The following is a 13403-nucleotide window of genomic DNA, read 5'->3' on the forward strand; positions in this document are numbered from 1 at the left end:
ATAAATATTATTCTTCCGAAGAAAAATTAAAATAATTGCAAGCACTTGAGTTGTCACCCGTAATGGACGACGGCAATTGAGTGTGTCGGTATTAGGAATGGTCATTTTAAGAACAATCTGTAAGTTTCTTATTTCAAATTTAAGTTCGAAATGCGTATAGATTAATAAGAATTGTCTTCTGATGCCAAATCAACATTTAATTTGAATTATCTTCTGATACCAAATCAATATCCCGCTTTCCAACAGTTTCCTCTTTTATCGTTCGATTAGTCTCTAGTGAAACAGCTGAATCATTGAGCCTCGATCTAGATACCAATCCATGACTATCCAAATCATAAAGATCGACAAAAATTTGTGGTAAACGAATCAGGTCTAAATGTATGCGATACCAATCAAGTGCCATTTGGTGTCGAACAGCTGAACAATTATCTCCGTTATTAGTATTTTCTGATAAATGGTATTGAAAAGTCATGCATTTCAAGAAAACGTTCTTTCAGTCTCAAATCTTTTATCTCGAGAGAAGTGAATGGATTCGATAAAATAAGAACAGAGGATCAGGATAAAGCTTCCTTTTCATAAGCACTTTCTCTTGTAAGAAAGAGCTATAATCCTGAGAGGCCGCAAATCAATGACCAACAAGTATTTGAAAAAGTGAAGGAAAAAACAAAACAAACCAATTGATCGGAGTAGTTCGCGTTTTACAAGCAGCGAGTGGAACAGTTCACTTTCCGCCGGTCGTTCTGTTGACAACTGTAATTTGAGCGCATACATCACCCTTTCACGCAAAATGAGCACTTTGTGAGGTTTTTCCAATTTTGGAATATTATCTGAAGTAGTTGATTCCTCTCAGATTACAAGTTGTTGCTTTCGCTCATTAACTTCATCTTTCAAGAATTGGAATAGAAGATCGAGAATTTTATTTCCAAAATTTTATTTCTTCAGTTTTTCTAAAATATCCGTTTCGACTTTTGCAAAACTTAAGATGATAACACTCAAGTTGTGCCAAAAGAAGGCATAACAAATACTTGAGAGGCTTTACCAGAATTAGTTAGTCAAGGTCGTGCACTCGGAAAGCGCACCATAACCTTCAGTTGAGATAAGCTAGTCAATTTAATAATTCTCAGAAAACACAAAGTTATACTGATTATATGTGTATCACGATAAATAGCCGGATAGTCATATTGATTCTAGCAAAACTCATCAAAGCTGTACAAGGATGGACACCGCCAGAATCAATGAAAGTTAGTATGTACATATTTGTACTCAAATTCCAGGAAAGTTTACAAATAAAAACTTGTAAGGGCAGAAATTCAGATTTCAAAGGAAATAAAAACAAACCTTGTGTAAATAGAAGGACGGCACAATACAACCCAAGCAGGCACTCACTAAGCTTATAAGTTCTAAAACGGTCACCAAACTCGAACATTTGTCTAACAAGTACCAATCCATAGATAATACTGAGCTGCTCTTGAGAAAAAGTTATTCCGTGAGAAAATGTCAGTGTCCCCATTCTCGAATTCATAGCACGGCTGATCCAAACAAGCCATACTTCAAAGAATGATGTTTTGACAGCTAAGATTTGATCCCTGTGAGAGATGCTAATGAATCCTACAATGCAGGTATGAAAACTGCAGCAAGTAACATCAATATTCTAAAATTGGCAGTAAGAAAGCATGGAATAATACATTAACTTAAATCTTAGACTTTAAAAAGACACCGATGAAGTATATGAGTTGGATTGAAGAAATTTGTACAAATTCTGGAATTGAAAAAACAAAGTTCCTGAGACAATGGATTTTGTTTTTTAACCTTCGGTCGACAAAAGTATATGTATGAGCAGACAACATTTTGAATATGAAATTCCTTTTCATAATAAAAATGAATTCTGCGTAAAAGAATATAAAAGCGTAACGTAAAAGCAGACCAGGTATGCGCTTGGCAAATTCAATGAAGCGCCCTAAATCTTCGAACAGGGCCCCGTTCATGGAATGCCACAATTGATTTCGGTTAGTGGAGGGTGATTTAGTATTTGAAAGCTGAAATCTTTGTAAGAATTCCTCGGAATATTTAATGAAATTGGGAAGAAAACGATAATAACATATAGGGTGACTAAAAATGTATTCATTTTTACAATGGTAGGTAGTACAGGTCCTATAAAAAAATGGAAACATACATCACGTATTATTCGAGGCTCCAGATCTTTCAAAGTGCTAGGCAGGTAATTGCAGCAAGTCAAGTGAGCCGCAGTCACCTTTTCTATAAAAGTTCGCAAACGTTTTGCAACATCCGCAACTTCGTAATGAGTGAATTTCGATATTTCTTCCCATGAAGGTATATTTTCGTTATCGATTTCATCGCCCTTACGTCGTGGTGTTCGTCCATAACGTACTGCTTAAATGGTTCAATTTAAACTAATCATAAACTTCGGTTCCGATTAAAACTCTGATTGTACAGTTGAATTCCAGTTCTCCGATATAATAATGAACACAACTAGTTCACAACATTGATACATGAGGGAAATAAGCCATTCACACTTCACAATTGCACTCAAGCCAGTCACAATAAGTCACACATCCACCGTATTTTTCGGTAAAAGGTGATACAACTTGAAGTGGAAAGGAAAAAGTACGTACAGTCACGAGACATTCCAACAGCAAGGCATTTCCTAAATCGGCAAAACTGACATCGGTTCCTGTTTAAACGATGTATGTGACACTTTCCATCTCGTAAACATCGATATTCCATTTGCTTTTGAATACTACGTCGGAAGAATCCCTAAATGAACCAATTCCAAACAAAGTCATCATTAACACTATAAATTTATTGCTTTGTATTTTATTGAGAACAAAAAGAGTTATTTTTTTAAGGACTTACTTCGTATACCCGTTATTTTGAGTTTTAAAGTTTTACTTACAAAACAGTAATTAAATAGGGTTCTACTTAAATATTCCTTTCTCCACCGCCCACTTCTTAGTCGTATTGCAATTAAGATAGTGCGCAATGAATTTTGCAATGTCTACATAAAAAAGCGCGAGAGTACTACATTATTTTAAGACATACATTCTTAAGATATCGTTATTGCGTGACATTTGGTTATTGTATGGAAAGGTAGGAAAGGTGGGACCTTATCATTAAAACTATAACAGCGACGGAAATAACGATATAAATAATTTTCAAAAGAAATTTGGCAATTGTAAAGTGCCAGAAAATTTCAACAGTATATATCCATACAGTAAAAAAAAGCATACACAATAAAGTCAATTGATCTTCTATGTCTAATCGTTAGTCAGGCATCGTACCAACCATTTTTACCCACCTAGAACTTCGATCGGAACATATTAGGTTAGTCGATCTTACATTCAAATTTCCTTACAAATCCTTAATCAGAACAATTGATGCAAATAACAAGAACACTAAGTTTTCTGAAGAATTCATGGTTAGGATATGCTTTTACAATGTGTATTCAGGGATCTTCATGAAGTTCGCCATTTTTTGAGTTTTGAATGTCCTGGAATACGAGACAGAGAGAGAGAGAGAGAGAGAGAGAGTAAATGAGATCATTTTGTACCCCTTACGTAATTTCATCGAAATTGATGAAAATAAAAGTTGAAAGATGTTACCTTACATCCCTCACAGGCTGTGACTCCATAATGAAAACCGCTCGATTTGTCGCCACACACCTTACATAATGCCGGCTTGTTACCTGTTGAAGTGTCTGGATAAAGCTCTAAAATTAGATTCCAGTAGGTTTTAGATTCCTTCTTAATGTTCAGAGCAATATATTTACATAAAAATAAACAGGAAATTCCAAACTGAAGTTATACCAACTCGTGCAATCAATGATCAGCTGTGGATTGAAGGAAATATTTTAATGAGAAATATGAAGTAGTACATAAATCAGTTTTGTTCACCAAAAACGTGCAGTGCTGTCAGCGGTAACCTAAACATGTGGTACGCTGCACCTGATCGTCGAATTATCTCGATTATTATGCAGACATGCATCCCTTGAAATTAAAAATTTGCTAAAATTGTTTCACTTCGGGTGCAAATTCGAAATTTCCCTCCCATGCAAGAATTTTCATTTGTCGAATATACCGGATAGAATCGGAAATGAATGCGGTGTACCACACACAGAGAAAGTGACGGTGATAAATTAGAATTTTTCATTTCTGATAAAAATAGCAAGGGTTAAAGAATTAAAACTTTGTTCGCTTTGGCCAAATACCAGAAATGTGATGAATGAATAGAAGTGGAGCAGTGTTTTAATGCAGAACACAAATAAATTTGATCAAAAAAAAATGAAAGTTCCGGACGGAGGTATCGCAATTTTCCTCTAATTCATTTCATTTATTATGACTTTTTTAATGATATGTTTGAAATTCATTTAAATAACGCCGTCCTTAAAAAATTTACACAATGCAAATCTGACTGAGATCTATAGGGAAAAGGGACAAATCAGTTTTTATAATAAATGCAAATCGATGATTTGAGCCACTTTTTTTTCTACAGCGCTTTGAAGAGCCTCATTGCTCCTTTCTGTATGGATCCTGCTAAGCAGTTCTATTCAATTTATTTCATCTTTAAACAATACTTCAAGTCAGAAAAGAACTAGAAATAACGCCTAACGCCTTCTGAGCTTATCGGCAGGCCTAAGTTTAAGCCTACCGACAAGCTCAAATAATTTTATTTAGCGTTAATTAATTATGCAGAGACGTTTCAAAGCGAGTTAGAAAGTGAAAACTATACTGTCATGGTAACTACATTGTTAAACAGATAGTCATAATTTCGATGGACTTTGCTCAGATTTCACAAATTGGTCTTCGTTGTGAAGTACCACAAGTATGTTTACAAAGTGCATTTCTCACTGCTTTCAAATATAGATACGTCACATATTCTCACACACGCAGTACAAAACAAAATACAAACAGTAGTAAACTACTCATTGCTATAAGGACCAGAAAAATCAAAAAAAATTTTGAAAAATCGAGAAACGTTCTAACCGTCTGCAGAATGCGAAGCCAAACGTGACTGCGCATTGTTGGTTGATTCGTTACCGTAGTAAGTCGTATCACAATAACGCACATCAGTGAGGCGCGTTTGTTGTGGATACGACGGTACCCCATTATAGTTTCCGGATGGGATGACGTAACCATTCGTTGAATTCGTTGTTTGATTCTGCGGTATTATTGCAGACCTAGTGTTTGGTTGCTGAAAGTTGGAGGTTGCTACATAGTTACGTTGTGGGAAGGTTTCGGACGATCCATTCCAGTTGTTCTGGATGATATCTACTGGATGTTGAGGTGTTGCATTGTACAGTACAGACCCAGTAGTCGGTTCGGGAACTACTGATGTTGATGATCTTCTTGCCGGTAAAAAAACTGACCCTCTTGATGCTTCATGCGAGGGGATAGGCCTTCTTGGAGCTGACGTTACGAAACTCATCGTTCCAACCTTAACAAATAAGTTGGTTTTTCAATCTCTCGCTATTTACTTAATAAGAGATTAATAATGTTGTCAGATATGAGCGCTGAGTGAATGATCAAAATGTCGTACTGTTCGAAAAATAAGAAGGATTGATCTACGTAAGTTCAACTCTAGACATTAGTTACGAGGAACAAGAAAATACTGATCTATTGTAATCGGCAGAATATTTCGTAAGAGCTTCAGTGGAATATGGGAAAGTCGATTAAAAGCAGTGGATATGTTTCGCTCTAAAAACTCAAAATTGAAGATCACCGCTATTTCCTAAAAGTTCCAATCTGCGTTCTATTCTCCCGCACTATCTCTCTCTCTCTCTTGGAGGTATGCGACTGCTACTTTATTTAACAAATCAGAATATCCAGTCATTCCTATCACTTCAGATATATGAACAAGCGAGAAAGAATAACAATGGAAATCCCTACTGGATGATAAATCGCAGATCTTCAATGTGTGAGCCCAAAGCTCCTCCTCGATGTGTCCACTGCTAAGCTGAACCTCTCCAGTCGTATTTGCATCAGTCAAGGTACCACAGTTATAGCTGTCGTCGCTGACACAGTTCACGTGATCACTACCTCCCCTTCCAACTAACATTCGCTCAGTGTCCTTCCCATGATCATTATTTCATAGCGTAGTGACCAGTGGTGGTTGTTTTACTCTACGTGTACTAGGGTGATCAGGGTACAATAAAACGGAGGGAAAAAGGGAGAGAGAGGGAGAGGGTGGACATTTATGCTGCACAGAGGGAAGGGTTGAAAGAGTGAGATGGACAAGTTAGCGAATAAAGAATGATATGAGCATAGGTCAGAGGTCATCAGCTAACGAGACACACAGATATTTGTGGTACACATATGCTAATACTACTGCCTACAATTACATTCTCCGACACAGTTGAATGGGTGACGAAATAAAAAAAATAGAGGGAAAGTGTAAGGACTAAGAATTTTCCCGGATAGGGCTATTTTCACGCGGAGTCTCTTATAATTCTTCAAGTCCCAGAAAAATTGATGTCCAATGAATTCATATTTCTTACCAATCATAAAATCAACATGCTTAGCATAGCTATTTATTATATAGTAATGATAATCGATTGGCTATGAGCAACTATTTTTATTACCAAATTAAATAAGCTCCCTTAGAAGTTGTTGATGAATTAACGTGTTCGTGACCTCTTTGACAATTTCATTAGTGGCAACAGAAATTCATTTTTCAGGAATCTGTAGAAAAGTTCCAATGACATTTTTGTAGTTGAAAAGTCGTAAGATGTATTTTTTGCTCTCTTAAAATTTCCTCAATATGTTGGTGCTACTCATAACGGAATGTTAAAAAAAGGACTTCATTTTCACAACTTTGTAAACAGTATTTTAAGAAATATCGATTTGAATATGCTTCCTCATCTATGTTAAGAAAAATGCTGGTACATTTGGAAAAATCCAATTCAACTTACCGTTAAAGTTAATTAAAAAATAAGATAGTCGGCAGATAAGTTAAACGACCGCGCCCAGGTAATACATCCATGATATTTGGACAGTAACCAAGCTCTGCTGCATCATCCATTAGTCTTCCGATGTAGTTTGCCGTGGCGAAAGGATGAACTGGTGCTGATGTTTACCGACACCTGTCTAACAAAATTTTCATGTTGCAAAGCTGTATGATCATCCACAGTAAGCGATCATAAAGAGATATGAGTGATATTCGTGATCGCCGCAATCGTCTAATGCAATTCAATGCAAATCGCTTGTGAATAATTCAATATGTGCGAATAAACACTGATTTCTGTGGAATTTCTGGCGCACTTCGAAGGACTACCGATCCAAAAGAGCGGTAATTATTCACAATTCATTAGCTCATTAGAACGAATGCTTTATAGAACGTTTTAAACTTTGGTAATAATGCAATAGCAGTTCTTTGTCTTCTGGAAATTTTGAAGAAACAATAATGTTGAAAATAACAAACCCCTACTCTATACTTTGTAATATCGATTTAAAAAAGTGCTTGCGAAACATTGGCTATAGGAACAAACTAATATCACGGTAGCCAAACTAAATCTGTATACTGATCAATAATTATTCAGATAAGCGCATTGGATATATATATATATATATATATATATGCATTACTTATCGTTAACACTTGATACAACAGCCAAGTTGCCAAGGAAATATCACCTAACGGTTTCAAACACATCTCAGAATTTATATGTCAAACAATCCAGAATTTGCCATGTCTTTTTCACTCTGTTCATTTCTCTCTTAGTGTCTTGCCGTCAGAAAACTATCAATAATTATCAACAGAGGTATGAATAGCTTGAAGTTCATGAAAATCAAGCTACAGATATTCTAAACGGATATGCCAAAAAAAAATCCACACCAAAACGAGTTACTGTTTTAACACAACAGCGAATCCACAAAACTATACTGACTTTAAATGGAAGCTGTAATTTATGGAAACAATGACAATGCTTCTGTACCTAAAAGATTGCTCAAAAATTCCTATCATTTAACCGAAATATACACAACTTTGGAAATAGTTAGAAATGAAATAAGGTGAGCCGTAGTGGAATCAGGGGAAAAATGAATGTGATCTATTCTACATTTATAGATAGTCTGCTTCTAAGCAGGTTTCAACAAGCGTTTTCAACAAGCGTTTCATTGCTACGATACCAGCATTACAACCCGTATCTTTAAGGAAAAGACCTCAGTGATAAACACCATATCCATATATTCCTGTCATTATTACGTCGTCAATACAACATCGGTACTTAACTCTTTGATTTGTATTTCATGAGATTAAAAAAATAAAGTCCATTTATTTCGCCTCCCCAAATGTTCGACAGAGAGAAAGATGAAGGAACGTTTCAAGTGTATGAAGATAACGTTATCGTTTAAATCAGTGGTTTCCAACACGGCAGTCCACGAGGCGGCGGAGCGGTGAACAGAAAGCAGGCATGGGTTGTCCTTATCAATGCTTGATAAATTAATACGTTTGAAGTTTTTGATTAAAGTTTATTTTCAGATTAACAAAATTCATTATTTCTGAACCTTATGGTCCCTACTACAAATAAGAAAAGCCAAAGTATCCCTGGTCGTGAAAAGGTTTAGAACCACTGGTTTAAATGGGAGGCGTTATTCAAGGAATTACGCAGAGCCAATGTTAATTTTGAACAGACAAAAAAGTTGACCAGTATGTTAAGTATAATAAATAAGAATTTTTTAATGCTGCGCCAGTTTTGTGCAATCATTCTGTAAATTTTTATGTTAATTATATATAAATGTACATACTGCAAAATAAATATGAAAATTGAGCGACCACAAATATATTTCTCCTTTTAATATTCAATATTTCAGCTTGGACTACCAGTAAGAATACCTTACTGCCAGAATTTCCCTTCACACGGAAGAAATACTTAAACGACTAGTGAATCAGTTAAAAATTCAAAACGGAACTTTCGCCTGCGGTTCTATGATCGACATTATGAAAGCATATAAGTACAGAATAAATGTCAACTGATAGGATAAATACTCGTAATAAATCACTCAAGTTATTTGGCCAATCCCATTACAACACAGTGACTTCAATAACAAAGGATCAGGATGGGAAAATTGGTGGAGGAATAGTGAGCGCAACAGCCTCCCACTCCACCGGAAAGAAGCAAAGTGCCGCCAATACAGCACTCACCGCAAGTATCAACAGTTGCCAATGCAACAGCAGGACAGATCCGTAAAAGAAACTGAGAAAAGCCGCAAATGCCTGCAAAAAAACCAAAATGGAGTACCATTTGTCGAAGTAAGTTTAGCAAGAAATTGATAACACAAGATGCTTCTCTAGAAAGCATCGATAACCCGACCGGTTCTATAAGGCAGTTCAATGTATCTAGAGGAGACTGTTACTCAATTAGTTAATTGAAATCTCTCAACAGAAGTGAAGCCATATAGCCGACATTGACATAATTAAAAACTGTACCCATTCTTTTCATGCTACAAATGATAAGCATTTGATACTAAAAGATGAAAACGGTTGCTAAAGCATCTATGTTAGAAGATCCTATAAAAAAATAAAACCAAGTAATGCTGGCATGAGACATTAACACATTCTGCTCCACACCACCGCTCTGTTGAATAGGAAGCAGACTATGTGATGCAGGAAGAAACAGAACTTCAGACTAAATTCATTCCATAATTTTTCTCGTCTATTGCAGATGATCAAGAGAGCTAACAAGTTCAATTAATGGTTACCCTAATCTCAATCTTGCCTTCCTTCCAAAGAAAAATTAACAAGAGAGTTGATCTTTTTCTCGTTTATAAATCAGATGAAAGCAATCATTTTATCATTTCAGTATAGCATTGGTTCTCTAATGTTATCCGAAAAATCATTCCGCTTTATCTCCTCAATCAAATTAAAATGCGGCATATGTCATTGACTGTATACGTATTGAATTTCATCTCGCATTATCCTCTAAATCTTCAGCAAGAGCAGACAATCCATTTTGATAAACTCTTTAAGACGTTTATGATACCTGGTAAAATTTGAAAAGACCAAATGCGTTAGAACTGTTGATGGTATAAAGAGAACTGAGAAGTGAATAAATCTGTGTACTCCAACAACTATCCGCAAAACCAAGCATAAAACCACAAATCAGGGTTAATGAATAGCTAAAATTGAACAAAAGTGGCAAGAAGAGTGTGTAAAACTGATTTAATTTATAGTTTACTTTTGTTCGAATAATGGAATCTGCTGCGCATCGTACTTTCATTGTGGATATGAAATACGGATTTTTACGAGTGATGGGATCAATATAGAATATTAAGGAAATTAAAGTAGAGATTACCACCTCATACTATATTATTCTTCTCGGGTAACCGACAGCAGTGATGGGCTAAGAAAATCTAGTACTTCTTTGAAGAGGCTAAAATTAAATGAATTACGAACTCCAATCAAAAAGCAAGTGTCCCCAGTATCATAAGCGTATTTTAAAGACTTTTAGAACTTACTTTGGTTCAATGTAACCCTCCGAATACGTTCTATGTAACGGTGCTTCCATTGGAACATTCAAGAAAATAAAAAGGAAGGCCAACAGATGAACAGTGGTACCCAAAACGATTATTGGATTACGACCATAAGCAACTGATCTATTTGCAAAAACTCCAAACGCAAGACCACCTGTGAACCATAAAAACAATAAAAGTTTCGCGAAAAAAAAAAGAAAAAACAATGAGACATTTTTGCCAAACTTTTATCAAAATCTACTAACATGATGCAAACTTGGACCTTACCAACGACTTGCCCTCCACCAAGAGCAAGAGTATTGTAGGCAATGACTAATCCGTTATCTCTCAACCGTCCAAATGCTGCAAGGCATGCTGAATAAATACCAGTGTAAAATGTCATTTCTATACCCGTATACATAAACACCACGGCAAGCAGTGCCATTCGCCGAGTTACCGCCACACGTAGTGTATTGTCTTAAACAATACAAAATATATTAAAAAGTGCATGCACTTCTTATGACTACAAACCAAGGTGACTTTACAGATTCGTTTCAATACTTCCAGGCCTGAAAATTTTGAAACTTAGTACTTTAAGAACGCCATCGATGAACGGATGTTTGCTTCCAAAATCAGCAACATATAACTTTTTTTTCTGTTTTGACAACTGAAGAAAATGTAACTAACGAAATTCGTCTTTCCACAAAATAACAGTACGTGGTGTTACTGAACCACGCACTGATCGTGTTTCAAAATTAATTCGACCATTAACAATACTGACATCGTTTTCCCCTTCCATTACACCCTCAGTCCTCTCCTCATCACAGTGTTCAGTAGAACATGCCACTCCATCGGGTTTCGTCGGAAGCAGTGCTAATACTATTACACCAATTAAAGTAATCACCGAAAATATTGTATAAATTAGGTTCACCGAAGAAACGATAGAACTGCAAATAATTCTGTTGGGGAACAGTTATTCAGAGCATATATAACTGAAATTTATTCACTACTTATACAATTTTCAGTAGCGTTGTATATACCAATGTGTTTGAGTGTTGCTATATATTAATTGGTTTAAACTATAGTGATCGCACTCAAGACAGTCATCAAAACAGCGACGAAAAGTCAGACAAAAATTAAAAGCAACCTGAAATTTACCAACCCTGAAAAGGAGATGAAGAACAGAAAGAGTCCACCAAAAATGAAGCATGATTGTAGCATAGCCCAAAGAATACCACTGTTACGTGCGACAGTATCAATCCGAGACCAGGCTGTGAGATAGACCCCCTGTCCAGTCCATACCACTAAAATTGGTATTTACCAATGACGTACTAATTTGAGAAATTCGACAGAGGAAATCTCAAAGATGGTCCTACACAGCTGATTCTAAATTTAATATGAAAATTGAATTTAGCTGGTAGCTTCACGGATAACTTACTTGCAGCGCCGAAGCCTGTGAGTGCCGAAAATATATAAAGAGAATACATATTCATGTACATGAAACCAAGCATAAAGATGCAGTACATCAAACCTCCAAAAACCATTGCCCATTTCGAACTTATAGCATTTATTATAGCAGGTGCAAGCAAATTTGAAAATGTAAAAGTCAGGTAAATGATAGCCAAGCTAAAAAGTACTTCAGTTTCTACAGGGAAACAATTCTTATGTTCATTAAATCAATATTTTTTATTATTTAACTGAATATATTATCCAACTCATGTGATTAGTAATGACCGTATTTTGGATGAATAAAAGTAATAACACACTACTACTGACACATTACTGAGTGATATCTATGAGGAAGTCGCCAATCTTCCTATCTGTTACACATGAGCTTTAACTGGATGGAAATATTCCAGAAGAAACATGAATGACGTAATTATGCCTGGCTTGGAAATGTGCTCTAATAATATCGATACCATAACACTGAAAGCGCGAACGACCTGGATAGGAGAAATCGATATCGCTCGGATGTGCAAGAAAAAGCGATAAAAAGATACCTGTAGTAACCGGATTGCTCGGTTATACCTGATGTTGGATGTTTTTCAGCAGCATTTTTGATAACAGCAATCTGTGATTGAGGTAACAATTAAAGCAAAGAAAATTTCATCTTGAGGAAGGGAAAATGTGCCACTGAAAATGAATACATATAAAGTACTTGTCGTCGTTCTGTGTAAATGCAAAGGTCTACTAACCTCAATCATTCCTTGGCTGTTGAAGGCTGAAAATATCAACATGAAGCCCAGGCCAAGCTGGATGATACTACGTAGATCCTTGCCAAATAATCCCATTCGACGCCGCAAGGGGGGAAACTTCATGCGCGTCTCCTGAAAATCATCGCTCAACCGTCAAATGAATTGAACAATGTAGTGAAGTTGTCCCACCAGCACTAAGTTCAGCTGCTCTATCCTCATAATCTCGAGATTTCCCAATACTGCATCATATGACATACCTGAAAACTCACCTTCCACTACCAGAACTATTCAAGAGCTTTCCCTGCTGCTGTATCACTTAAAATCCTTACGTCCAGTCGTAAAGTACTGGTCGGCCGAATTCGCAATGCAGCTTGCTGACGGTGAGGAAGTGTAGGCTGAGTGCTGAAGGTTGTACTGGACTGGAGAGGGTATTCAGGATATCACGACTCTAAGGTTCAGTACCTTAAATTCATCAAACGTTAACGGACAGCAGAGCAATATTAGCTTTCGACAATCTTTTTTTTCTCCTTCAATTTAAATTATGTGGAAGATTTGCAACTATAAATTATGATATTACCGTTTGACAGTTCTCCATTCTCTATACTTTTCTTGACACCAGCACTGCTTAATTGGTGTATTTGACAATGAAAAGCATTATTTATGAAATTGGCTAAAAAGAATACTGCTATTTGGTAAACGAAATTTCAATCCCATACGAAACTGTTTGCCTTTAATGAGTAATAGC

At 36.1% G+C, this 13403-nt stretch overlaps 2 protein-coding genes across 2 annotated transcripts; both read right to left on the minus strand.

Moving 5' to 3' along the window:
* Window positions 1–40: 40 nt before the first annotated feature.
* Window positions 41–6643, minus strand: LOAG_17612 (nuclear receptor subfamily 1 group D member 1). Its single transcript, XM_020450272.1, has 9 exons — window positions 6596–6643; window positions 5001–5451; window positions 3621–3727; window positions 2634–2775; window positions 2174–2391; window positions 1925–2036; window positions 1339–1608; window positions 675–827; window positions 41–417 (listed from the first exon to the last, which is right to left on the minus strand). Exons 2-9 carry the CDS (start codon window positions 5440–5442, stop codon window positions 197–199), a joined length of 1665 nt encoding a protein of 554 aa, XP_020306079.1. The 5' UTR covers window positions 5443–5451; window positions 6596–6643; the 3' UTR covers window positions 41–196.
* A 2117-nt stretch (window positions 6644–8760) lies between these two features.
* Window positions 8761–12991, minus strand: LOAG_02977 (major facilitator superfamily transporter). Its single transcript, XM_020446183.1, has 10 exons — window positions 12928–12991; window positions 12659–12790; window positions 12464–12534; window positions 11902–12089; window positions 11626–11767; window positions 11151–11410; window positions 10752–10940; window positions 10470–10638; window positions 9995–10130; window positions 8761–9228 (listed from the first exon to the last, which is right to left on the minus strand). Exons 2-10 carry the CDS (start codon window positions 12779–12781, stop codon window positions 9067–9069), a joined length of 1440 nt encoding a protein of 479 aa, XP_020303443.1. The 5' UTR covers window positions 12782–12790; window positions 12928–12991; the 3' UTR covers window positions 8761–9066.
* Window positions 12992–13403: the final 412 nt, after the last annotated feature.

The sequence above is a fragment of the Loa loa genome (genome assembly GCF_000183805.2).
Source record: "Loa loa unplaced genomic scaffold supercont3.102, whole genome shotgun sequence".
In the NCBI taxonomy this organism is placed as follows: domain Eukaryota; kingdom Metazoa; phylum Nematoda; class Chromadorea; order Rhabditida; family Onchocercidae; genus Loa; species Loa loa.